Below are 27,331 nucleotides of genomic sequence, written 5' to 3' on the forward strand. Positions count from 1 at the left end.
AGATTTCCACTGCACGTGTTATAGGTGTTAATGAGGCCAGTATCGCTGTCTGGTGGGCTGTGGTGGAAAAACTAAAAGAACGCATATGACTCTGGAAATTGAGTACTGAATAAGGTATTATATTGATGTCTCACGTTGGGGTCCTGGGGCGAGAGGGGGGTGGGGGGGGGGGGGGGGGAGAACGAGCAAATATTCATGTATGTTGATGGTTATGGTGGTTTTTGTATTTTTGTTTTGTTTATTATTTTGCATTCAATATTGATGTATATTTTCTGACCCCCTTCTGATCTGGATCTGGTGATCGTGGGCCACATAACTTAGAAGCAGGCTAGGCCAGTGTTTCTAGTTGCAGCGACGCGATAGTTAGATAACCTAAGTGGGGAACAACAACCAGGAGATCACTGTGACAATCAATCAATCTAATTTAATTGTACAGTATAGCACATTTAGACCTGACACATGACACATGACACATGACACACACGTCAACCAAAGTGCTTCACAGTAAGTCGCATAGCAAAAAAAAGAAAAGTGCTAAGTCCCAAAATATTAAAAACAGACGGAGAGTATACAGAGAATAAACAGACAGAGAGTAACGCAGTCTAAACAGTCATACATCTTTTATTAAACTTCAGTCCTGATCATAACCATTTTTATTTTTAGATGTTTGGTTTTTTGTAATGTCAGATTAAAAATGAAATACTCCCACTTTTCTGAAAAGAGTTGTTGTTAAATCTGACATTACAAAAAACTAAAAATCCATCAAAATCAGTGTTGTTGCTAATCATTGACACATGCTAGCCTGTAATAATTCCCCCCAGAAAAATCTACATTGCATTTGATATATTGAAAATATTAAAATGTTTGTGTTTTTTTAACAATAATTTGTGATGCCATCACACACACTGGCATTTAAAGGGTTATAATTCGAAAATGTATTGAATACGTGGTGGTTATGATCAGGGCTGAAGTTGAATAAAAGATGTATGAAAGAAAAAGCATATCATATTTTTATGGCGTTTTTGAAGAGGACAATTAGTTCCCTAATGGTAAGAGTGAGTATTTCTTTTCAATTTGACATTACAAAAAACAAAAAATCCATCGAAATCAGTGTTGTTGCTAATCATTGACATTATGCTAGCCTGTAATAATCCCCCCATAAAAACTACTTTGCATTTGATATATTGAAGATATTTACAAGTAAAGAGGCTCATTTTGGCTGACTGCTGCCAAAAAGCTGATTGCCTCACGCTGGATACAACCAGATAAGTTATGTCCGAAGGTATGGATTCTCAATTATCTTGATGTTATTTATTTGGAGATTTCCACTGCACGTGTTATAGGTGTTAATGAGGCCAGTATCGCTGTCTGGTGGGCTGTGGTGGAAAAACTAAAAGAACGCATATGACTCTGGAAATTGAGTACTGAATAAGGTATTATATTGATGTCTCACGTTGGGGTCCTGGGGCGAGAGGGGGGGGGGGGGGGGGGGAGAACGAGCAAATATTCATGTATGTTGATGGTTATGGTGGTTTTTGTATTTTTGTTTTGTTTATTATTTTGCATTCAATATTGATGTATATTTTCTGACCCCCTTCTGATCTGGATCTGGTGATCGTGGGCTCTGGCTGGGGGGGGGCCGCGGTTCGGGGTCTCTGCGGGTCGAGGCACTAAAGAGGCGTGGTGTTTTGGCTCGCGGGGGGGCCGGGCTGTGGGTCCTCCGGGACTGTGGCTTGCGGTTGCCGGACCTGGAGGTGGAGGGGGCTCGGTGAGCACTTTTTTATAGTAAAGATTTTATTTTGTTATCCTTTTTCTCTGTGACAACTTGTTTTGACTGGTTGTGTATCCAATATATATAGGTCTAATTTATTGTCTAGTCATTGTTGTGTTAGTTTGTGTTCTTGGATGTCTGTTATGTATTATTGTCATTATTGTGCTGTGTTGTTTCTTGTTTGAAAAATGGAAATAAAAAGATTTGGTCAAAAAAAAAAAAAACTCAGCTCGGAACTAAGCAAAATCTGCATATGGCTTGCTGATAACAAACTATCATTACACATGGGCAAAACAGAGTCCATTCTCTTCGGTTCAAATAACAAACTCAGCAAGACCGACGGCTTCTCAGTTACAGTGGGTGACAATATTGTCACAAGGAAAGATGAAATTACCTATCTGGGTTCCATCCTAGAGGCTAATCTTTCCTGTGACAAAATGGCATCCAATGTAATAAAAAAAGTCAACCAACAAACTCGATTCTTGTAACGATTGCTTGACCTTACTCCTAGAACCCACCTCACCCCTGCCCACTTTGACAACCTAGGATGGCTTAGAGTAGACGACAGAGTACAGCAACTTGCAATGAGCCTGGTCTACAAGATACACTACACGACCAAGGTACCTGTAGAGGCCTCTGCCAGGGTCCGCTTCTAGTGGTAGTCGGGGAGTGATTCCGTACGCGCTCCATCCAAATAATAGTCTCCACACCTTGAGTTCCGTTATCAGATACCACAGATATCCGATTTATTTAGAATATGTATGGGTTACATGGGAGAGGTGATCAAAGCGATCCTATTTTCCTATAATGGTTCAAAGACTATCTAAAACGTTCTAAAGCGATCAGAAGCCATCAGAAGCGTTTCCGAAGCGTTTCCGAAGCGGTCAGAAAATATTATGCTTTCCCGTGGCTACACACCCCAGCTGGTTCCTATCACCCATTTATAATCTCCGCCGCGCTGTGGCTGATCCGCCTGACAGGTGATCCACCCACAGTACAACAGAGTCCATTCAATTGGTTACACAGATAATCATAACATTCCCATAAATCATATCCTTCTATTGGTAATAGGGCAGCTACGTGGCGTAGTGGGCAAGGCGCTTGCCACGAATGACGGAGACGCTGGGCTTGCCTGTTCGAGCCCAGCGCTCCACATTGCTTTCAGTTTAGCTGGCCGTCCGTACTAATACACATTGGCCGTATTAGGGGGTGGGAAACTGATGGGTGGGGATCGGGCGTTGTGGACAGCGACTCCTACAGGTCGGTTGGTGCGCCTGCGCAGTAGAATCAGGAAGTGTCGGGGGCAGCGTGAGCCTCCCACGCGTTACTCCTCGCCACTGAGAGATCGAGCTGCGCAGGTGAAAAGATGCGACTGCTGTTACCTCAAGTACCGGAGGGGACTTGTGCTATGTATGACTTAGTCCACATTGCAGCCGGCTTGTGGGAGGCAAGAAACAGCGTCCGTGACAGAGGAGGGTTGAATTGGATGATACGAAATTGGGATGGGAGAAAATATAGAAAAATGGGAGAAAAAGTGGATCAAAAAAAATCCTTCTATTGGTAATAATAATAATAATAATAATAATAATAATAATAATAATGATAATAATAATAGTAATAATAATAATAATAATAATAATAATAATCCATAACAAAAACACTCATATGGCCCTTACAGTACCCATGTACATGTCAAAATACTTCCCAAAGGTCAGTGAATACCACGATCACAACACCAGAGGGAGCTCCACAAATCATGTTAAACCCAGATTCGGCTCAAACAAGGGACTAAACACGTTTCGCAATTATGCCACATCAATGTGGAACGCCCTACCCAAAGCTGTAAAGGAATGTGAATCACTACCCACTTTCAAAACCACTCTCAAAGAACACCTACGGGAGACTGCAATTCGAAACTGGTCCCTGTAAATGTCCTAACCCAACCCCCTCCAATGTACAGTAAATGGCCAAGTATAGTTTTGTCAATATTCCAATGTACAGTCCGAACCCCCCCCCCCCCACATATACCCAACCTCCTCCAATGTACAGTTTTTACGTCAAATGTATATACTCTCTTTTCTGGACTCTTTTTGTATCACAAACAGTACTGTATTTGGAAAACTGGTATGTCATAAATGTATAGATGTAGCAGTACTGTCTATCTGTATGTCATGTATGCAGGGGCGTAGCTCGGGGGGGGGGGGGGGGGTAGCTTAGGATGATTCCAAGGGCCCAGCACTGGGCCCCCCCCCCCCCAAAAATGTTTTTTTTTACTAGACATCACTCAGGTGTATTATTGATGCTCTCATTGATACTATGTTTGTTTCTGAAGTGTGTGTGTGTGTGTGTGTGTGTGTGTGTGTGTGTGTGTGTGTGTGTGTGTGTGTGTGTGTGTGTGTGTGTGTGTGTGTGTGTGTGTGTGTGTGTGTGTGTGTGTGTGTGTGTGTGTGTGTGTGTGTGTGTGTGTGTGTGTGTGTGAGATATATATAGAGAGAGGGGGGGCTTTGGTAGACTATTGCATTGGTCCATTCATTGAAGATGAACGCAATGCGACATCCTTTACTAGGCTCACCCACCAACAGTGCAGGTGCTGAACTGCTGATACGAATGTATAGGTAAAAACCATATTATGCGTTTTCATCAATAAAAAAATGGCCAAAAAAGTTTCCACTCGCGCGCTTGCGCCCGCTCGCATTCACTGGGGGCCTACAAATACATTCTTTCATGGGGCCCAGAATCTGGAGCTACACCCCTGCGCTCGGCACACAGTATACTTCACTAGCTTGAAGACATTTTTCTTCCTTGCTATTTTCTCTTATCCTCCTTGTTTGTTGTGAAAGTTACATTGTGCAGCGAAGTGTCCTTCTTAGTCCACCACCCCCATCCCTGGAAAGGTCTGTGTGCAGTGCACTAATGGTTAAGATATCTGCAGATTTCATACCTTATACTCCATCTTGTTATGCACATTACATTAGGCTACTGGTCAATTGTCTATAACTACACACCCTCAAGACCCCTACGCTCTGCATCTTCTGGCCGCCTCAGTCCCACTCCTATCAGAGCTCCTGGGGGGTCATCAAAGAGAAACAGGCTATTCTCTGTCTTCGCTCCATGGTGGAATGAACTCCCCACCACAGTCAGGACAGCTAAAAACCCACCCAATTTTCTGCTGTCGACTAAAAACACACCTCTTCAAACAATATCTGAAATAAAAACAAGAATAAAACAAATAAAAGTATTTTTATGTACCTTACCATTACATTAGGCTATACTACTACACTTGTACTACTATCTTATACTACTATACTTATACTATTACCTAGGGGTGTAAAGGTACACGTATCCGTACCGAACCAAACAAGTTTCAGTGTATACCGTACTGTACCGAACGGCTGTGTAGTGTACCGAACGAATACAACGGTATGTTAACCACTAACGACCGCCCACCGGGGGCTGTTTTTTTCACAATCTAATATAATTATTATTATTAAATTTTTTACAAGTCGATTATTAATTTCAATATAGAATATTCGTTGACAGCCCTACAAGTACAATTAGTTACTGCACACTACATCACCCCTGAGTGGAACATGGAAAGCCAAACTTTCCCCCACTGTACCGAAAACCGTACCGAACCTTGACTTCAAAACCGAGGTACGTACCGAACCGTGGTTTTTGTGTACCGTTACACCCCTACTATTACCTATCATGCTAATATGTCTATACTACTATGCACTCAGTATTACACTCAAGGCCAAACTATTTGATGAAAAATACCACTGACCCTTAGCAGCCAGAGATGTACCCTTCCTGCTGACTTGTTGTTCACAATCTGTAAGTCGCTTTGGATAAAAGTGTCAGTTAAATGACTAAAATGTAAATGTATGTCATACACGTACGTAGGATGGCATATTTAATATCCTCACAAACCTTGGAATCTCTAATGTGATTTAAAACTGTGTGATATACAGTACGTGAGCAAGGCCAGGATATACAGTAACCCGGCTCCAGAGCAGTTTAACAGGTTTAAGGTTAAAGGTCACCAGTCTTTTGCTGGCCCTGCCTGAGGAGCTCATGCTAGCTAAGTCAATGTCATATCTTTTTTTTTTAACAAATGTTTTTATTTTTTTATTTTTGACATTACACACAAACATTAACAGTAGAAATGCACTATAAATCACAGGACTATTACCGATATAATACTAACAATAATGACAGCCCAGTTTTTAAAGCAAAATAGATGTAGATTAAAAATATACCCCCCCCCCCCCCCCCCCCCCCACAGGACCCCTCTTGGATAGCATCCATTGTCAATGTCATATCTTAACTAACTTTGTGAGCCCAAAATAATTTGTGTGAGTGCTCTTACACCCAAATGAAATGTAATTGGGGTTTGGACCTATTAGCAATACTATAATATAATCCTTGTTGGAGTGTGAGAGCTGAGAGAATCAGTGCTGTGCAAGTTTGTGAGAGGAAAGCCACAGTTGTGATTGGAGGATCAAGAAAGGAGGGCAGGGTTTGACATAGGTCAATTTCAAGGGTTTCTATCTTTAAGGAGAGAGTGATGTTCATAGATTGTGTGAACTGTCCTGGAACACAGGGATAACGTGAAGTCTTAAAATAGGTGACGTTCCCCTTTAAGACGAGTGTTAAACTAGGTGACATTCTTTAAAGACTGTCCTTGAGCAAAAGTTGTTGAAGGTTTCTTGCTCCTGTCTTGCCAAATTTCTAAATAAGATAAGATAAGACAAGATATTCCTTTATTGATCCCCTTGGGGAAATTCAGTATCATAGCAGCATGGGGGAGGGGGAGGGGAGGTACATGTAGTAGAAGACAAGGTCACAGAATTATAGTACAGAAGTAAAAATTTAAATAGAATAAAAAGGCAGTGTAAACAATATACAATATAATTAACTCTGGACATGCTCTGGACATGCCCAACCCATGCTAAATATATGCAATATATAATCTAATAATCCAATAGTCTAAATCGAATCTAATATATAATCAAAAAAAGCTTAATGCTAAAATGCTAAATAAATGTTCTCTGTTGCCAATTTCCTTGATCTAGAATGTTTTGAATGTCTATATATGATGATAAATACAATCATGATGCTTCTTATGGTGTTGTTTTCTGCTGCTTTGAGTAACATATATATACTATATATATAGTATATACAATAAGATACGTTATACATGTCAATTTATGCCATTGTAGTGATTTACACAATATTCTAGTCTTGACTTTGTGCATTCTCAGTATATATATATATATATATATATATATATATATATATATATATATATATATATATATATATATATATATATATATATATATATATAATATATATATATATATATATATATATATATATATATATATATATATATATATATATATATATATATATATATATATATATATATATATATATATATATATATATATATATATTAGTAGTATATATATATTTATATGTTATAATAATAATAATAATAATAATAATAATAATAATAATAATAATAATAATAATAATAATAATAATAATAATAATAATAATAATAATAATAATAATAATAATTAATATTATTTTAATAGCACAAATAAAATCTTGGCAGCATTGGTTTGAGATTCATCCACCCAGCAATACTCAAGGAGACACATTTCATGTTCAGTCACATGAGGCAGATGGAGAGATGGTTCCAAGGTTGCCAACACTGGGGGGCGCCACAGGCACGTTCTGAATATTTTCCTTTTTTTCAGCTTGGAAGGTGGAGTTGGCCTAGGAATGATAACAACAACACTCACAGCTCACGGTTTACAGAGTAGCCAATGAACCGCTCCACTCTACAGATTAGATACAGACGTGTGAGAAATACGCTTGTGTTATTTCTGCTTATTAATTATCTTTTAGGTGGAAATCATCTGTGGTGGAAAACATGCCGTCGGCCTCTTGCCATGATATACGGTCCAGGAGACCAGACTCATCCAAGAAACAACTGTTGCATAAAATCTATTTTAAATTGCAAGTATTTGTTGTTGCACAAATTATGTTAAAATGGGAGTTTAGGGAAGAACCCCTCCCTGCTCTGTACGAGTGCTGCTTCTGCTGCAGACCCTGCTGCCCGACCTGGAAACCCTCCAGAAGCTGCAGACCCGGCTGCCCGACCTGGAAACCCTCCACAAGCTGCTGCAGACCCTGCTGCCCGACCTGGAAACCCTCCACAAGCTGCTGCAGACCCTGCTGTCCGACCTGGAAACCCTCCACAAGCTGCAGACCCTGCTGCCTGACCTGGAAACCCTCCACAAGCTGCTGCAGACCCTGCTGTCCGACCTGGAAACCCTCCACAAGCTGCTGCAGAACCCGGCTGCCCGACCTGGAAACCCTCCACAAGCTGCTGCAGACCCTGCTGTCCGACCTGGAAACCCTCCACAAGCTGCTGCAGACCCTGCTGTCCGACCTGGAAACCCTCCACAAGCTGCAGACCCTGCTGCCCGACCTGGAAACCCTCCACAAGCTGCAGACCCTGCTGCCCGACCTGGAAACCCTCCACAAGCTGCAGACCCTGCTGCCCGATCTGGAAACCCTCCACAAGCTGCTGCAGACCCTGCTGCCCGACCTGGAAACCCTCCACAAGCTGCAGACCCTGCTGTCCGACCTGGAAACCCTCCACAAGCTGCAGACCCGGCTGTCCGACCTGGAAACCCTCCTAAAGCTGCAGACCCGCTGCGTCTATGCCAAATACAACGCAGTTCGGTTTCCGGGTTCCTCTGATTGGCCACTAAGCCCACGTGACCGCCCGCTGCACGCCCCCCTTATCGCCCGCTGCCGCGCTGTGAAGCGGAAGAGCCAGCGAGGCGACGCGAGGCGGTGGTTTCAGCAGCAGCGGCCGTCTTCTTCCGAGGCGGCTCGTTCTTATTAATCCCTAATGTCATGTATGTTGTGTATGTCATAAATGTCTATATGAATTGAAAATGGGGGACCCTGATGTAAACAAGACGAAAGTCTTTCTCTGGTCCATTCTCCATTCTCCATTCTCTTCGGTTCAAATAACAAACTCAGCAAGACCGACGGCTTCTCAGTTACAGTGGGTGACAATATTGTCACAAGGAAAGATGAAATTACCTACCTGGGTTCCATCCTAGAGGCTAATCTCTCCTGTGACAAAATGGCATCCAATGTAATAAAAAAAGTCAACCAACGAACTCGATTCTTGTACCGGATCTCCTCTCTGGTAAACAAGAATACCCTGAAGACTCTGGCAGGAGCACTCATTCAGGGGTACTACGACTATGCTTGCACCTCATGGTACCAAAGCACCTCAAAGGCGCTAAAAACAAAATTACAAACATCTCAAAACAAACTGGTCAGACTACTGCTTGACCTTACTCCTAGAACCCACCTCACCCCTGCCCACTTTGACAACCTAGGATGGCTTAGAGTAGACGACAGAGTACAGCAACTTGCAATGGGCCTGGTCTACAAGATACACTACACGACCAAGGTACCCATGTACATGTCAAAATACTTCCCAAAGGTCAGTGAATACCACGATCACAACACCAGAGGGAGCTCCACAAATCATGTTAAACCCAGATTCGGCTCAAATAAGGGACTAAACACGTTTCGCAATTATGCCACATCAATGTGGAACGCCCTACCCAAAGCTGTAAAGGAATGTGGATCACTACCCACTTTCAAAACCTCTCTCAAGGGACACCTACGGGAGACTGCAATTCAACACTGGCCCCTGTAAATATCCTAACCCAACCCCCTCCAATGTACAGTCATTTACCTAGTATGGTTTTGTCAATAGTCCAATGTACAATTTTGTTTGTTTGTACAGTGTCTCCCCCCCCCCCCCCCCTCAATGTACAGTTTTACTTGTTTATACAGTGTGCCCCCCCCCCCCCCCCCAACCACCTCCAATGTAAATTACCCAGTATGGTTGTCAATATCCCAATGTACCCAACCCCCCCCACCCAACCTCCTCCAATGTACAGTTTCTACGTCAAATGTATATACTCCCTTTTCTTGACTCCTTCTGTATCACAAACAGTACTGTATTTGCAAATCTGGTATGTCATAAATGTATAGATGTAGCAGTACTGACTATCTGTATGTCATGTATGTCATATATGTCCTGATGAATTGAAAATGGGGGACCCTGATGTAAACAAGACGAAAGTCTTTCTCTGGTCTGCATCCCCTTAACAATTGTGTGTATTGAGCTGTACTGTATTGTACCCATTCTGCAATCTGTTAATAAAGTTTTCAATCAATCAATCAATGGTCTGCATCCCCTTAACAATTGTGTGTATTGTGCCGTACTGTATTGTACCCATTCTGCAATCTGTTAAATAAAGTTTTCATTCATTCATTCATTCATTTCTCCCCCACTACTCCCAAAAGTAACACTAAATAGATAAAGTACAACAACGCCAGACTCAAGAAACTGTGTTCCCTTTGGCGCAATACACACAATTGTTAAGGGGATGCAGACCAGAGAAAGACGTTTGTCTTTCATCATACCTGATGAATTGAAAATGGGGGACCCTGATGTAAACAAGACGAAAGTCTTTCTCTGGTCTGCATCCCCTTAACAATTGTGTGTATTGAGCTGTACTGTATTGTACCCATTCTGCAATCTGTTAATAAAGTTTTCAATCAATCAATCAATCAATTGTTTACATCAGGGTCCCCCATTTTCAATTCATATCGACATTTATGACATACACAACATACATGACAGCTTTGGCTGTTTGTACGATGAAACAAAGAACTTCTAAGATATACATTAACTTGGATTTCAGTGATATTCAGCGGTTATGTCAGTGTTCTTAAAAGCTTGTAGTTGTGCATGTCATAAAAAAAAAAACTCGCATCATTTGGGTATTTCTGAATGTTTTGGCATATGAGTCTATATAGGATGCATTTTTGTGTAATTGTTTGATCATAATACAGGACTAAGGAACATGGTATTTTTTTATTTCAAATTATATATATAGGACTATGTATAAAGAAACAATTTCTTCTTTCAGAAAGGCTGATATAAAGCTAATGTTTTGTGTAATTGTTATACTCATTGAGGACCATTACATTTGTAGTATTAATCGTAGAATCATATCATATCAGTACCTATCAGTAGAAAGACTTTCGTCTTGTTTACATCAGGGTCCCCCATTTTCAATTCATATCGACATTTATGACATACACAACATACGCGACATTAGGGATTAATAAGAACGAGCCGCCTCGGAAGAAGACGGCCGCTGCTGCTGAAACCACCGCCTCGCGTCGCCTCGCTGGCTCTTCCGCTTCACAGCGCGGCAGCGGGCGATAAGGGGGGCGTGCAGCGGGCGGTCACGTGGGCTTAGTGGCCAATCAGAGGAACCCGGAAACCGAACTGCGTTGTATTTGGCATAGACGCGACCCGGCTGCCCGACCTGGAAACCCTCCACAAGCTGCTGCAGACCCTGCTGCCCGACCTGGAAACCCTCCACAAGCTGCAGACCCTGCTGCCCGACCTGGAAACCCTCCACAAGCTGCAGACCCTGCTGCCCGACCTGGAAACCCTCCACAAGCTGCTGCAGAACCCGGCTGCCCGACCTGGAAACCCTCCACAAGCTGCTGCAGACCCTGCTGCCCGACCTGGAAACCCTCCACAAGCTGCTGCAGACCCTGCTGCCCGACCTGGAAACCCTCCACAAGCTGCTGCAGACCCTGCTGCCCGACCTGGAAACCCTCCACAAGCTGCAGACCCTGCTGGCCGACCTGGAACCCTCCACAAGCTGCTGCAGACCCTGCTGCCCGACCTGGAAACCCTCCACAAGCTGCAGACCCTGCTGGCCGACCTGGAAACCCTCCAGAAGCCTGACATGTCTGCCGTGCTGCAGCTGCTGGGGAAGGTACTTAAAAAGATGTTTTAGTGTATTATTGTCCTGCTATTACCAGACGCCTTGTTCAGCTTTGTGTATCGAACCTTGCCAGAACAAAAGCATTAGACAATGAAGACAGTGTATTTTGCTATGGTTTATGTCAAGGACACGCACGCACACAAACACACACACACGTAGATTTAGGGGGGTTGCAGGGGACATATTCAATAAATAGAACTAATATGAAAGACATCCCCCTCCCCAAAAGAGGTAAAGAAAAATAAGGGGTCAAAACATTTATGTATCCTTCTTACCTGTAACTATATATTACAGTTTCAGAGCCTTACTGCATTATATTCCGTTATATTTGTGTCAGCGGGTACCTGAATGTTGTCTTTTCCTTTACATAAATAAAGACATGTCCAACATAAATTGATGCAGAAAAGGCACAAATTGGTGCAGAAAAGTACACCAGAAGGCAGGAAATGAAGTGTTTTCCTGGGGGAGGACAGACCTCCCTGCTTAAAGTGCCCCCCCCCCCTCCCCCCACTGTTGAAATCAAACCTATGCCCTTGCACACACGCACGCACGCACGCACGCACACACACACACACACACACACACACACACACACACACACACACACACACACACACACACACACACACACACACACACACACACACCTTGTTAATTCACCTTGGTCCTACCCTATTTGCAGATTAATCAAATTCACATTGAGCGAAAGCTCGACGTCCATATCAAACAGTCCAAAGTCTTCCTGGCCTCATCTCATCGTAAGATCCTTAAGATCCGAGGACTTACCTTCATTATTAAGATGGCTTACTGTCATCATTAAGATGGCTTACTGTCATCATCAAGATGGCTTACTGTCATTATTATTTATTAGACAGAATATCCCTCCAGGCGATGAAGATCAGCAGCGACAATTGTTTACCTCAAGCCACTCGCCAGTCAAGCTCCATCTATAGTTTAAAGAACATTGCGTCCACTGGCTGGATATGAACACTTGATATATTTCTCTAATAAAGGAGCAGGTTCTACGGGTGTGTGGTGTGCGACAGCGTGTGTGTGTGTGTGTGTGTGTGTGTGGTGTTCTTGTCATCCTAGCAGACCCTCCAGTCAGACTCCGCTCTGTCTCCTTCTCCGGCACCCCGGCGGCCTCCTCCGTGTTCGAGGCCGCTCCTCCTCTGGCTGGTACAGTATGACAAGAAGCGGAAGGCGTCTGTTTATGTAAGACGTGAAGAAGTGGCTCCATTTTCACTGTAGCTGTCGTGAGATTGAATTCAGCGTTATTGGGGCTTAAGAGGGGAGATGTGAAGGAAATGTGATACAGTACAGAAAATAGAGTGTGTGGGTAATGAAGAGCCATTGTAGGATAACAATATATAAATAATGTCACGTCTTACCTGTGCAACTGTATAGGTTAAAATAATGTCACGTCTTACAGTACCTGTGCAACTGTATAGGTTAAAGTGATGATGTCACACCACTTTTACAAGTTTTTATGTGTTTATGTTATGTCTATGTGATGTGTTGTGATGTCATGTGTCTTTACGGTGTCTGGTGCATGTCTCAACACTTCGTTCTCCTACAAGGACCACAATGGAATTGAGCTTTTTTGTGTCTATCCTTGGCAGTTGTCTTCGATGAGGGGGTCAGGTACTTCTGAATACGCTACTTTGGTAGCTGTCGAATTTAAACGTGTGCTCCACTTGGTTTCCTTAAAGCGAAGGGAAAAGATTTCTTTCTCCAGAGAAAGTTAGCTAATATTTGCCCTACAGGGTCCAGACAAATTACACACATGCAAAACTAAATATATATATATATATGGACTGGTCTAGTCTATTCAGCACATGGATGAAGATGAAAAAGGTTTCCATCTATATTGTTCCAAAGCTGTTTGAAAGTGGTAAAAAACTAAATGTTGGGTTGAATCAACTATGGAAATACTCGAGGACCGCTGATAAAAAAAATTCCGTGATTGAAGCCTTTGCCTGCATCTTAAAGGAACACGCCACTTTTTGGGGAAATTTGCTTATTTGCCATCTACCCTGGAGTTAGGCAAGCAGATACATACCCTTTTCTTCTCTGTGCATGCATTAGGCTTAGTTAGGGAACAGCCGCACTGTTAGCCTAGCTTAGCTTCATTCACTGGAAGTAGGTGTGCCAGTGTAGCCTAGTTCCCAACAGTCACGAAATACACTCCAAATACAACTCCAAAACTTTCCTGTAAACATGTTGTGACCTGTGTATTTACCACAAAAAAATATAAGAAATTAGACATTTTAGTTTTCTAAGCAGATATATACTCTGATTTTTTTTTTGCCAAACCACTGCTGCCTGGGTGCAGTGATTTCATCACTTCAAAAGCCCTGTTGTTGTTTAAAAAAAAACTGGGCTTTTGAGGTGATGAAATCACTGCGCCCAGGCAGCAGTGGTTCGGCAAAAAAAATTATCCGAGTATATATCTGCTTTGAAAACGAAAATGTCTAATTATTATAATTTTTTATTTCTCCACGTGGTAAATACACAGGTCACAACATGTTTACAGGAACGTTTTGGAGTTGTATTTGGAGTGTATTTCGTGACTGTTGGGAACTAGGCTACAATGGCACACATCTCTTGTCTCGTGAGCCATTTTTCTGCCTGTCTGACGCTTCCCGGATCACTCTGAACCGGGGGGGTGGACCAGAACTCCGACCACGGGACTCTGTGAGTAAGCTAACGGCATTTCATCAACTACACTAACTAGCAAGTATCCCATACCACTTAATATTCAAAGATCAGAACTATCCCTTTAATGTTCATTGTTGTTTTAGATGATACCTTCAGTATGTGTGACCATACCAGCTAAATGCCTCATATCATAACAGTAAGGGAAGACTAAAGGCTACCATACTTTATTTTGGCCATACTGTATCCGTATTTCCTATCTCATTACATTTATATAATAATAATAACACAGGTCCATACCTCTGAAATTGTTTATGTTTATTCAGCAGTCAATATAGAATGTTAGATAAAACATTTTTTGGCACAGTTGCTCAATGATAATAAGCTGTCCTGTTTTAGAGTGGTCATCTAAATAAATATGGAAACCATAATTTACCTCCCCAATAAATACATATAATTCACGACAAAAGATGCTCCGCATCCGCCCCACACTGCACCTGCTCAGGGAGAACAACAACAACAACAACAACAACAACAACAACAAACAACAAACAACAACATGATATATACGGTACTTCAGGCAAACAATTACAATGGATTTAAAACCAAATAAAGTGTTTGTGATGATGGAAAGTATATGAAAAATATACATCATATTAATATCAGCAGCTTATGATTTCCTAGACTCTTGGAGGCAGAACAATGAGGAGGCGTCTGACAGGTCGACACAAGGCTATGCTGTGTGCTTTGGGTCATATACAATAATTGATGGGTTCTGGTGGACGGGCTCAAACACAACTCTAATACTTCTGTTGTTTCCTCTCGGCAAGGAAAACGTGTCACTGTTTAACACAATGGCTATTTCTCTCGCGCAGAGCGCGTGAGATGTGTCGAAAAGTGAGCGTAAACATCACTTTATAATATCTTTTTTTTTAAGACTCGTTATCACCTGCTGTGAGTTGATACGTTTTGGAAGAGAAGCTGGGTTTGTAATCACGGGTTCCAGTAGACTTTATGTGTTTTGGCAATGCTTTGAGGAAAATAATGCCAGTGACTAATGGGCACCGCTAACATTAAATGGTTTTTGGGGGGGGGGGGGGGGGGGGGGGGGGGATTCCTAAAAGACAGTAGAAAGAAAATTTATTTCCTGGAGTTCTCTCTGTTATCTTAAGGATCGGGAGAAATGTTTAAGTGAGAATGTTGCTATTTGAAGAATTTTTCCTTTTAAAAAGAGTTTCATTATCAATCAACTACACAAAAAGCAAGATCCATAATACCGTTAATAATTAACGGTGGATATCAAACCCGATGCTATAAAAAAAAAAAAAAATTATTATTCATCTTCAAATTCCCGTTGATAACAACTTCTTTCACCTGTGTAGAAACAGAGCAATCTCTTTAGAAACAGTCATGTACAGTATACAAAAGTGGAGTAACAACAATATTCTATTTCCTCTTGCAACGTACGACTAGGCAAACATTAACGTCACAAACATAATGTCACTATGTGTTGTTGTCCCACTACAATTCACAGTGTTAATACGCAGACAGAAAGTCGGAAATGTTCCCTTTTCGGTACAGTCATTCTCTGTGTGTGTGTGTGTGTGTGTGTGTGTGTGTCCCTGTGTGACTCTCAAGCAGCCGTCCATGTGACTCGGAGCCAATAGATACTTGTGATGCAAAGTCCGCCTCCCATGAAGGCATCATCCACCGGGGAGCAGCCATAAACGTAATCCATTGATTTAATATTCCACAGTTGCCCCCCTTTTCGTCCTCAAACAGTGTCCACGGGGGGGACGGGGGACGGAGGGCAGCAGCACGCGCGGAGTCTCGCGTCTCTGCCGGGTCATACGCAGCCGCACTCCTGCGCCGACACGTCCTGTATGGTGTGGTAGCGGCTGTTATTGTCCAGGAAGGAGATGCCGTCCTCGTAGGCCACGGGCCGGCAGCAGGGGCTGTGGCTCACCTTGTCCTTGCGGCCCTTCCCACTGAAGCCCGTCCGCCTCATGCGGTCCATGGTGATGTCGTAGTTGCGCCGGTGGCCGGCGCACTTGCCGCTGCAGTAGCGGAACAGCAGGGTCTCGTCGCTCTCGTAGCCCAGGCCCAGCTCGCTGACCGTCAGCTCCACCTCGCGCAGGGAGCAGGGCTTGGGCCGCCGTGCCCGCTTGGTCCTCCGCGCCTGGCTCTTCCTCAGCCGCCGGTCCCTCCGGCTCTCCCTGTCCAGCAGGCCGCCCACCACCTGCCGCAGCTCCCCTTCCGTGAAGCTCTGGAGCATCTTGGAGACTGAGGAGACGGAGCAGACGTGTATAATTACTAGCACACATTTCTGATGATAATGTATATCCAGCATGAGCAAAGAGAATGAATAAAATCAGGGGAGAAAAAAAAAACCTCAAGGTCTTATCTCTTAAGAGTACGAGAAGAGGTCATCGTATGCTGATGACAACGTGCGATTCTAGGGGTCGTTCAGGGGGTCATGTTTGGATGTACTCTCTGACATAATAATGAGTAGACGACGTGCTGTTGGGAGTCCCCTGAGGTCTGCTTAGCTTGCCTAACCTCTCCCCTCGCGGAGAGCCACGAGGCGCTAAGTGACCACAGGTTATTGTGAGACATAAAGACGTGTTCTATAAACAACACCGCTCGGCGCTAAGCCTGCCGTCTGAGCTCGAGCGGAGCGTTCACACGCCACCTCATCTGAGACGGGAGGCGGTGGGGGGTGGGGTGGATGGAGGGGGGGGGGGGGGCACGGGGGAGGGGGTGCTAAAGGAAGACCAAAACAGTTTATCTTACATTCTGAGAAGAGAGAGTTCATGCCGTCCGCTGACCGCGCTCTCCTGGGAAGACCACCCGTTGTTTTGGATGAAGACGATGAGGACGATGGCGATGAGGACGACGACGCCGTCGCCAATGGTGACATTGATAATGATGATGATTTCGATGATGATGGTGACATGTGTGGGTATCTGATCCTAGGTCTGTATTGTCCAATAGTAGCCATGTTCCTAGCTAGCAGGAGGGAGAGCGCCGCACCACAGAGCATGAAGGCAAATGTAACACCTTTCCATAACTTCATCTTAGAACGTGGAGGAGCATTGAAACTCTGCCGGGAGAAGGGAGACAGAAGAAACCAGTCAGACATGTTAAAACAGCGTTACACCTGCGCTCGCGTAAACCGTCCTTCGCCCAGCGGATCACGAGGAGCTCCGCGTAACCCTAGCCGACGTCGGGACAGTCTGTCATGCCTCGATTAGGAGGGAGAATCAATCAAGAGGGGTTTTCTAGCCGCGCGGTTATGATTGTAGCCCCAGACCACGGAACAATGTCATAATTGTTATGCTTTGTGTCTCTGTGTGTCGGTGGCCTTGCCGGGGTAGGTCCCCCTCAGCTGAGGGCCTCCTCAGAGAGCCCTGATATAACTGTCAGTTTATTTTGCCGCATGCTACATTAACACAGCTGTCAGATGACTTCTGGACTAAGTGCCCTGGTGATTTTCTAAAAACGACATCACTCGCTGACATCTGAGAATGCAGTGGGTGTAATAAATCATGTACTCCGAGGGGGGATCGGGGCGGGGGGGGGGGGGGCTTGTCTTGTCAGGAATCCCTTGAACAAACCTATCTGCTGAGTTAGGGCCGGCGAGGCTTCTGCCCTTCATCTCAATTACCTCCCCTTTCACTACCGCCGTCAATTCACATTTTATTTTCAATTTCTTTTTTACAAACCGCCTCCGTCCGCCTCCCGTTGCCCCGGCGTAGGCATCCGAGAGAGACTCCTCAAAGCCCACCGCGTTGTGTTTTCCATTACATGACATGAGCAGGCAGAAGAACACTTCCCCAGACTCGGAAATGGTATACTGACAGTGGCTAACGGCAAAACCAGACCGCGTGGCCAAAGTGTTTGGCCAGACTGGATACTGTACCGGCCGCCTAGCGCGCCGCCGCCGTGCGCTCCGCTGGCGTAGAGCGGTGTGTGACATCATGCCTAATGTCTATCATTTCTCTCGTCCTATCCAACGGGGTTTCGGAACTGTCCGGTAATAATCTCGGTGTTTGTAATACAGTCAAATACCTTGGACGTTTGATTACGGAACAAATGACGGATGGTGATGAGCTTTGCAGGCTATGCTGTGGGATGTATGCACAAGCAAACAGTCTCTCACGTAGGTTCACTGTGTGTACAGATGGAGTGAGGATGTTCAGAGCATATCGTACACCACTCTATACTATACACTTCAAATTACAACAAAAGCAAGCTCACAGAGACTTCAAGTAGTTTATAATGATGAGAATATTACTTAAGAGACCTAGATGGTGCAGTGCAGATGTTCATGGCTGCAGGAGGTAATACTTTCTAAGCCTATGAAATCATAAATGTATCTGTAAATTAGATCATCTTGGTTTTGTATAATATCAGGTTTAGCAGCATCATGTTTTCAATCTCAGCTGAGGAAACACTGGTCTATATAAAATAAGATATTCCTTTATTGATCCTCTTGGGGAAATTCAGCATGGGGGAGGGGGGAGGGGAGGTACAGGTAGTAAAAAGCAGTGTAAACAATATAACAAATCAATATGCTTAACCTAACATAATTAACTCTGGACATGTGTCAACAAGGTGCGAGATGAGGGTATGTATGCCTTCTCAGTTATATTTGCCCTACAATAATAGTTACAATATATAATCTAATCCAATAATCTAAATGGAAGACATTCATCTGTATTTTATCATTTATTTTCTTCTTTTTCTCTTTAAAACTATGTTTTTATTTATGGTGCTTTTATATGTAATGTATTCAACGTATCGTCCTGTCTTTTATATGGATCCTGAGTCTGTAATCTGTAAAAAAAAGTATTGATTGATACTAGATATGTCTGTCTTCAGTCAACACCATCTTTCATAACAGCAGCCTTGCACAGAATATTTGTGTAATTCTCTTACTTCCAACACGACTGCCTGCATTTCCATGCAATGGCAGAGTATGTAAAACATTGGAAAAGCACATTACTGTTCCCCTGCTGAGTCTTAAAATACAAAACGTATCACATTTTTGTTGACATCCATCTCATATATCAACCCATAGAAACTGTTGTTTTTCACGTAGCAACCCGGCAACACGGAGGAGAAATTGGCATTCCAGACATTCTGTGCAAGTCCCCTGTTCCACGGAGGCCGAGCAAGCCGTCTTTGCATTAGATTAGCGCGGGCCTGCAGTCAGTACAAAGAGAGCCGCACGGAGGGGAGCGGCACGGCGAGGAGCACCGTAACAAACGACCTCGTTTCATACGCAGCCCATGTAAATCAAATGTGTGGAGGCCGCTGTGGAATATTGTTTGGGACCGGGGCCACGTGCGTCTCGCGTTCGGGACCGGGCTTCAGTCTTGGGTCGGTTCTTCACAGTCAAATGTAATCGCCAGATATGACGGATCGCCCCCTCGGTGGAAACCTGCGTGCGTTGGTTCACCACCAACTTCTACGTCACTGGAGATTGGAGTTTCTCTAGCTCTAAATGCTCTCTGATTTCGGTGAAGGTCACCAGTGATCCACCGGTGATGAATTTGACGCGTTATCTTTAAAAGTCTGCTTTAAAGGACTGCTATATCAAATGCACCAGACAGGCCCGACAGTCCTCGTATAAATCCACTAGAACTCCTCTGATGACTTTCGCTGATATCAAATCTCTGCCTCTCTTGGGGGGGGGGGGGGGGGGGGGGGGCGACAGTGGCTCGGAAGGTAGAGCTGGTCATCTGGTAATCCAGAGGTTCTGGGTTCGATTCCCGCTCCTCCCCTGACAGCGTGTCGAAGCAACCTTGAGCAAGACACTTAACCCGTAATTGCTCCCGATTAGCAGGTTGGCACCTTGCATGGCGTCGGTGTGTGAACGTGTGAGTGAATGGGTCAAATGTGAGGAATAAATTGTAAAGTGCTTTGGATAAAAGCACTATATAAATGCAGCCATTTACCATTTAAATGTGACAAAGCTGTTAAAAGTTAAAAAGGTGGTACTAATATGTAGCAAAAGATGAGGTCATTGTTTTCTCCTGCTATTAATGGGTCTGGCTCAGCCGCTCGCCAGCAGCGTTCATTATCTACCAAAGACCTCAATACATCATCGCTGTCTGCTCTCCAGCTCTGCTGCTCCTCTCCACCAAACAATTAGCTCAACGACGAGTCCTGCGACGTAGTGCCGCTGACACGAGATGCTGCACACCGGGACACTACACGCTGAAGCATCAGACACTGGCTCTGTGTCCCCGAGAGATGTTTGATTGTCATAATTGCTCCACTCAGGAATCCATTATTTCCATCTGCAGTCGATTGGCAACCAATAAAAGTGCCAAGGAGCGTTTCTACAGCTTGTTATGATCTTTCTGGGTCATTAATCAGCGTCAAACATTTAATACCCATCGCTGGTCGCGGCCGCCAGACATAAATACACAGATGTTGAAAAGGAGGGGAGGGGCACCGACCGTGGACAGACATGATTGAGGGGTGACTGCACTTCCTCCTACAAACAGGTACTGGTGTTTTCCAGTAAGCGGAGGGTCCGGTACCAGCCAGGGAGGACGCAGGGTCCCAGAGGAACGCTCCGCACAGAAGGAAAAGTCATCGTGGGATACGGACGTTGGAGGTGAAGGAGCAGGGGAACAGGGAGAGCGCTTCCTATAGCGGTGTGTCTTCTTCACAGAGTGACACGACGGACGGAGCTCCCGATGTGTCCCTGCAATGCTCCAACGCCCAGCGTCTGCCCAGCGGGAGCGGGAAGCCCTGAACAAACTTCTGGGGAAACACCGGAGGGTTCAGGAGACAATCAATGAAAGTCTAGAAGATAGTTCAGAATTCAGAAAAACATTAGTGAACACTAACAAACTCTCTCCCAGATCCAAACCCTAGTGAGTGTTACAACTCAAACTCTCTCCCAGATCCAAACCCTAGTGAGTGGTACAACTCAAACTCTCTCCCAGATCCAAACCCTAGTGAGTGGTACAACTCAAACTCTCCCAGATCCAAACCCTAGTGAGTGGTACAACTCAACTCTCCCAGATCCAAACCCTAGTGAGTGGTACAACTCAAACTCTCCCAGATCCAAACCCTAGTGAGTGGTACAACTCAAACTCTCCCAGATCCAAACCCTAGTGAGTGGTACAACTCAAACTCTCTCCCAGATCCAAACCCTAGTGAGTGGTACAACTCAAACTCTCCCAGATACAAACCCTAGTGAGTGGTACAACTCAAACTCTCCCAGATCCAAACCCTAGTGAGTGGTACAACTAAACTCTCCCAGATCCAAACCCTAGTGAGTGGTACAACTCAAACTCTCTCCCAGATCCAAACCCTAGTGAGTGGTACAACTCAAACTCTCCCAGATCCAAACCCTAGTGAGTGGTACAACTTAAACTCTCTCCCAGATCCAAACCCTAGTGAGTGGTACAACTTAAACTCTCTCCCAGATCCAAACACTAGTGAGTGGTACAACTCAAACTCTCCCAGATCCAAACCCTAGTGAGTGGTACAACTCAAACTCTCCCAGATCCAAACCCTAGTGAGTGGTACAACTTAAACTTGTGATGTCACATCACGTGTAAAGTCTTGATTGGGAAATACTTTATAGATGACACTGAGAAGCACCCAGGGGAATGTTGTTGAGTTCAACATGAGGTACTTTTTTTGGTTTAGATCTTTCTTTATTTGAGTGGTTCCCCTTTAAGGCTTTGTGTTTGGATTGAGCATGGCAATGAATGTCAGGTATGAGGTTGGTAGGACATAACTGGGTAGAGCAATGACCACACCTGGAGACAGAAATGCTCTTAGGGGAACACCACTCAAATCCTAATAAAAAATTCAGACAGTTCAATCAATAATTGTGAACATGAGCTATTCTCTCTCCCAAAGCCAGAAACCAGATAAGTGAGAATCAAACTTGTGATGTCATCAAGTATAAAGTCTGGAGCTGCGCCATTGACAATGAATGGGAGACTGACTTTGTGGACCCACAGAATGTTTGTTTTCTATTTTATAACCAAACAAGCTTTATTGTATTGTAGTGATCTCAGTTCTGAAACAGAACAAACATGTACCTGTCAACGCAGAACATTCCCCTGGGTGCTCTGTGTCATCTACAAAAATAGAGATTTGGGAGAAAGTTGCTAATTTTCACTAATATATATAGCATATATAGCATATATATATATATATATATATATATATATATATATATATATATATATATATATATATATATATATATATATATATATATATATATATATATATATTAGGGCTGTCAAAGTTAATGCTTTAACTTTGGAGATTATTAAAAATTATTTAAAGCATTCAAATAAATAAATCTAGATTAATCTATGGAGTGAAACATCTTCAACATTCTGAACTTTCAGCAGTATATTTGCTTGTTCTTTTTTTGCATTGACTCATGCACCTTTTTGAAAATCATCTGACATGAAGATGGAACACATTTTTGTTGTTAATATGATTCATATTACTGGTAGTTCATACAAGACATCGTTCTCTAGGCTATTCTGCACTTTAACATAGGCCTGGGTTTAGGGATGCCCCGATCACGTTTTTTGCCACCGATACCGATCACCGATCGTCTTGAGCCATATCGGCCGATACCGATCCGATATCGATAGTTTTTGATAAAAAAAAAATATATATATATTTTATATAATTTTTTTTTATATAAAATATATATATTATATAATTATACTTGTAGTTGTATTATCTGCGAGACATCGCCACCACGCAACAAGTGAAAATGCTCGCTATCTCCACTGTCTGTGTGTATACTCTGCTTTGATCAAATCACATTCAGCATGCCCTCAGCAGGGTATATCTGCGGCTCTGCAGATATACCCTACTCCCTCAGCTAGCCCCGTTTGTGACTGCAATGCAAGCCGGGGCTCGAATACGCATCGAATCAATGTTATAAGACATTGATATCAGGAGCTATCTGTAGCTACTGCTAGCCGGCTAGATAACGTTAAGACAACGCCTCAGTGAACTATTTAGTTTACTGGACATTCCATATAGAGCTAACGTGAGCTAACGTTGGCTAACGAGTCAACGGAGGTAACTTATCATGCACTCGACTATTGCTGGAGCATTTGTTGATATTAGCAGCTATCAGTAGCTAGCCAGCTAGATAACGTTAGACAATGCCTGATATTAAAGGGGAACTATTTTACTATTTCTTTCACTATTTGGGCAATTTTACACAATTCCTGTGAGTTTATGGAACACCTCTGTAATTATATATATTTTTTAATTCATTGTTTTTTATTTCTAATCAAGTCCTCAAAAACAGCATTTTTCTACCTGAAGATCTTAAGCTGTTTTGAGGCTGGGCTCCTAAACCACTGTGTGGCCTTTGCGGCATCTGGGACATTAACATGCAGCGGTGTCTCTCTGACATCACAAATCAGCACATTTTCAGATGACTCAGTTCAGTGAGGGTGAATATTGTGAGAGGAGAATTTGAAGAATGCGCCAATATGAGAATTAGAGACATAGATCATATTAATATAAGTCCACATAGCTAGGAAACAATGCTAAACACTGAAAAAGGCCATTTATAAGATAGTTCCCCTTTAAAACTAAATTAAACTAAAAGTTAATAGTTGACTGGGTCATTTTGTAACGGTAGCTAACGTTAGCTCACGGAGGTCCCACTAGACTAGATTAGACCCGTGTTTACACAGGTGCGGGAGGGGCAGGATGAGGAGGAGGAGGGGCCTGCAGGCAGCTCTGTGTGTCTGAGAGAGAGAGCGAGTGAGATCTCCGCTAAGAATTGGATCATGTTTTTCTATCTGTTTTGACGATCGGCGAAAATAAAGCATTATCACCGATCACCGATCGCATATTTATACTGATTATCGGGCGATAACGATCGGTGGCCGATCGGGGCATCCCTGGGTTGTTTCTGTTAGCGCCGCGGATATAAGAAAGAGGTCTAGCTGAGTCAATGTTGATGGTTTTGTTGAACATTTGTATTTCACAGGAGAGAAACTGTATTCAAAGAAAGCTATTAAAATAGTCTTTGAATCTAAATATACTTTCTTTGTGTTGATTTTACATTAATTCCATGATTTTACTCAAGTAAATATCTGTTACAAGCTTCGGTCTTAAATAGAAAAATGCTATTTTTAATCTAGATTAATCTAGATTAATTACGGAAAATTGTGAGACTAATTAGTATTTTTTTTTATTAAGGCTGTCAAAGTTAAGGCACAATTATTTTAATGCCACTATTTTCTTTAAGGCAAGGTTAACGTAAAAAAAATCTTAAATTTTTTATTTTTTTTTACTAGACTTCACTCAGGTGTATTATTGATACTCTCATTGATACTATGTTTGTTTCTGACTCAAAGTGTGTGTGTGTGTGTGTGAGAGAGAGAGAGAAAGGGGGGTGAGAGAGATGAGGAAGGGGCAAGAGAGAAAGATAGCTGGGAGAGTGTGTGTGAGATAGAGAGAGGGGGGCGGGGGGTGAGTCCTCAGCCCTTGTGTGGGTGAATGTAACAAGTTCCTAACGTTTTCTTTCCCCTATTATTTCATGCACACTTTATTCATTGTTTGAAATTATTATTTTCTTTTAAGTTATTTTGTGCCTCACTCTGTTTTGAATTTGATGCAAATTTCCAATGCATGGGGTCATCCTTTTGTGTTAAATGGCTGCATAAAGCAAGCATTTGTTGACTCATGTTGATAAGAGTATTAAAACTTGAAAAAGATCTGTTTAAGGTAGATTTAGAACAGATTAAAAATATTTGATTAATTTGCGATTAATCACGAGTTAACTATGGACAATCATGCGATTAATCAGATAAAATATTTTAATCGATTGACAGCCTTAAAGGGGAACTATCTTATAAATGGCCTTTTTCAGTGTTTAGCATTGTTTCCTAGCTATGTGGACTTATATAGGATCTATGTCTCTAATTCTCATATTGGCGCATTCTTCCAATTCTCCTCTCACAATATTCACCCTCACTGAACTGAGTCATCTGAAAATGTTCATATCTGTTATGTCAGAGATTTTTCAGCTGCATAATAATGTGGCAGTTGATGTGGCAGTTGGCACCAGGCCACACAGTGGTTGGAGCCCAGCCTCAAAACGGCTTAAGATCTTGAGGTAGAAAAATGCTGTTTTTGAGTACTTGATTAGAAATACAAAACAATGAATGTTTTTGAAAAGAAAACATACAGAGGTGTTCCATAGACTCACAGGAATTGTGTAAAAGTGCCCAAATAGTGAAAGAAATAGGAAAATAGTTCCCCTTTAATATAATATATATATATATATATATATATATATATATATATATATATATATATATATATATATATATATATATATATATATATATATATATATATATATATATATATATATATATATATATATATATATATATTTGTACTGTCTTAGACCAGAGGAATAACATGTATGCATTCTGAAATTGGGCGTAGTTCCCCTTTAAGGATATATAAATGGAAAGGCTTCCAGCAGTGTGGGGGCAGCTTTAGAGGAGTCTCCATGAAGCCATGCAGAAAAACACGGAAACACACTTTGAGCCCAGACTTAAAGGGGCACTTCACCAAAAAACAATGCTTTTCACATAATCTCACACACATCCCAAAACTCTAAGCAGTTTTGCACACATTCATTTAGTTTGAGAAGTTATTGAGAGTAAATTAGTTTGGATATGGTCACCAATGATGTCATCGGGGACATTGAATCCTTGTGTTGTGTAATTTACACAGGGGTGTAAAAAGTATGAATGAATGAATGAATGAATGAATGAATGAATGAATGAATGAATGAATGAATGAATGAATGAATGAAAACTTTATTTAACAGATTGCAGAATGGGTACAATACAGTACGGCTCAATACACACAATTGTTAAGGGGATGCAGACCAGAGAAAGAAGTTTGTCTTGTTTACATCAGGGTCCCCCATTTTCAATTCATATTGACATTTATGACATACTCAACATACATGACATTTATGGCATAGGGACATATAGGTATTTAGTACTGATACATTTGTGACATATACGGTATTCAAATATACAGTACTGTTACTCATAGATCCTGACAGAGTATATACATATGATGGGGAGGGGACTGTACATTAGGAGGGGGTGGGTGGGTGGGAGAGAAATATACATCCGGTGGTGAGGAGACTGTACATTTGGAGGGGGTGGGTGGGTGGGAGAAAAAAATACATATACGGCGGGGAGAGAATATATACATGCAGTGGGGAGGAGACTGTCTATTAGGAGGGGGTGGGGGTGGGGGGTTTGGACATTTACGGTGGCCAGTTTCGAATTGCAGCCTCCCGTAGGTGCTCTTTAAGAGCGGTTTTGAATGTGGGTAGGGATTCACATTCCTTTACAGCTTTGGGTAGGGCGTTCCACATTGATGTGGCATAATTGCGAGACATGTTTAGTCCCTTGTTTGAGCCGAATCTGGGTTTAACATGATTTGTTGAGCTTCCTCTGGTGTTGTGGTCGTGGTATTCACTGACCTTTGGGAAGTATTTTGACATGTACATGGGTACCTTAGTCATATAGTGTATCTTGTAGACCAGGCCCATTGCAAGTTGCTGTACTCTGTCGTCTACTCTAAGCCATCCTAGGTTGTCAAAGTGTGCAGGGGTGAGGTGGGTTCTAGGGGTAAGGTCAAGTAGTAGTCTGACTAGTTTGTTTTGTGATGTTTGTAATCTTGTTTTTAGCGCATTTGAGGTGCTTTGGTACCATGAGGTGCAAGCATAGTCGTAGTACCCTTGAATGAGTGCTCCTGCCACAGTCTTCAGGGTATTCTTGTTTACCAGAGAGGAGATCCGGTACAAGAATCTAGTTCGTTGGTTGACTTTTTTTATTACATTGGATGCCATTTTGTCACAGGAAAGATTTGCCTCTAGGATGGAACCCAGGTAGGTAATTTCATCTTT

General features: G+C 42.7%; 1 protein-coding gene across 1 annotated transcript; it reads right to left on the bottom strand.

Moving 5' to 3' along the window:
* Window positions 1-16,201: 16,201 nt before the first annotated feature.
* Window positions 16,202-17,455, bottom strand: LOC311239144 (neurturin; the record flags this gene model as incomplete). The annotated part of the gene is made up of 2 exons (XM_084327401.1): window positions 17,149-17,455; window positions 16,202-16,638 (listed from the first exon to the last, which is right to left on the bottom strand). Exons 1-2 carry the CDS (start codon window positions 17,429-17,431, stop codon window positions 16,202-16,204), a joined length of 720 nt encoding a protein of 239 aa, XP_084183527.1. The 5' UTR covers window positions 17,432-17,455.
* Between the last annotated feature and the right edge of the window lie 9,876 nt (window positions 17,456-27,331).

The sequence above is a fragment of the Notolepis coatsorum genome (assembly GCF_963971535.1).
Source record: "Notolepis coatsorum genome assembly, chromosome: 13".
Classification (NCBI taxonomy): domain Eukaryota; kingdom Metazoa; phylum Chordata; class Actinopteri; order Aulopiformes; family Paralepididae; genus Notolepis; species Notolepis coatsorum.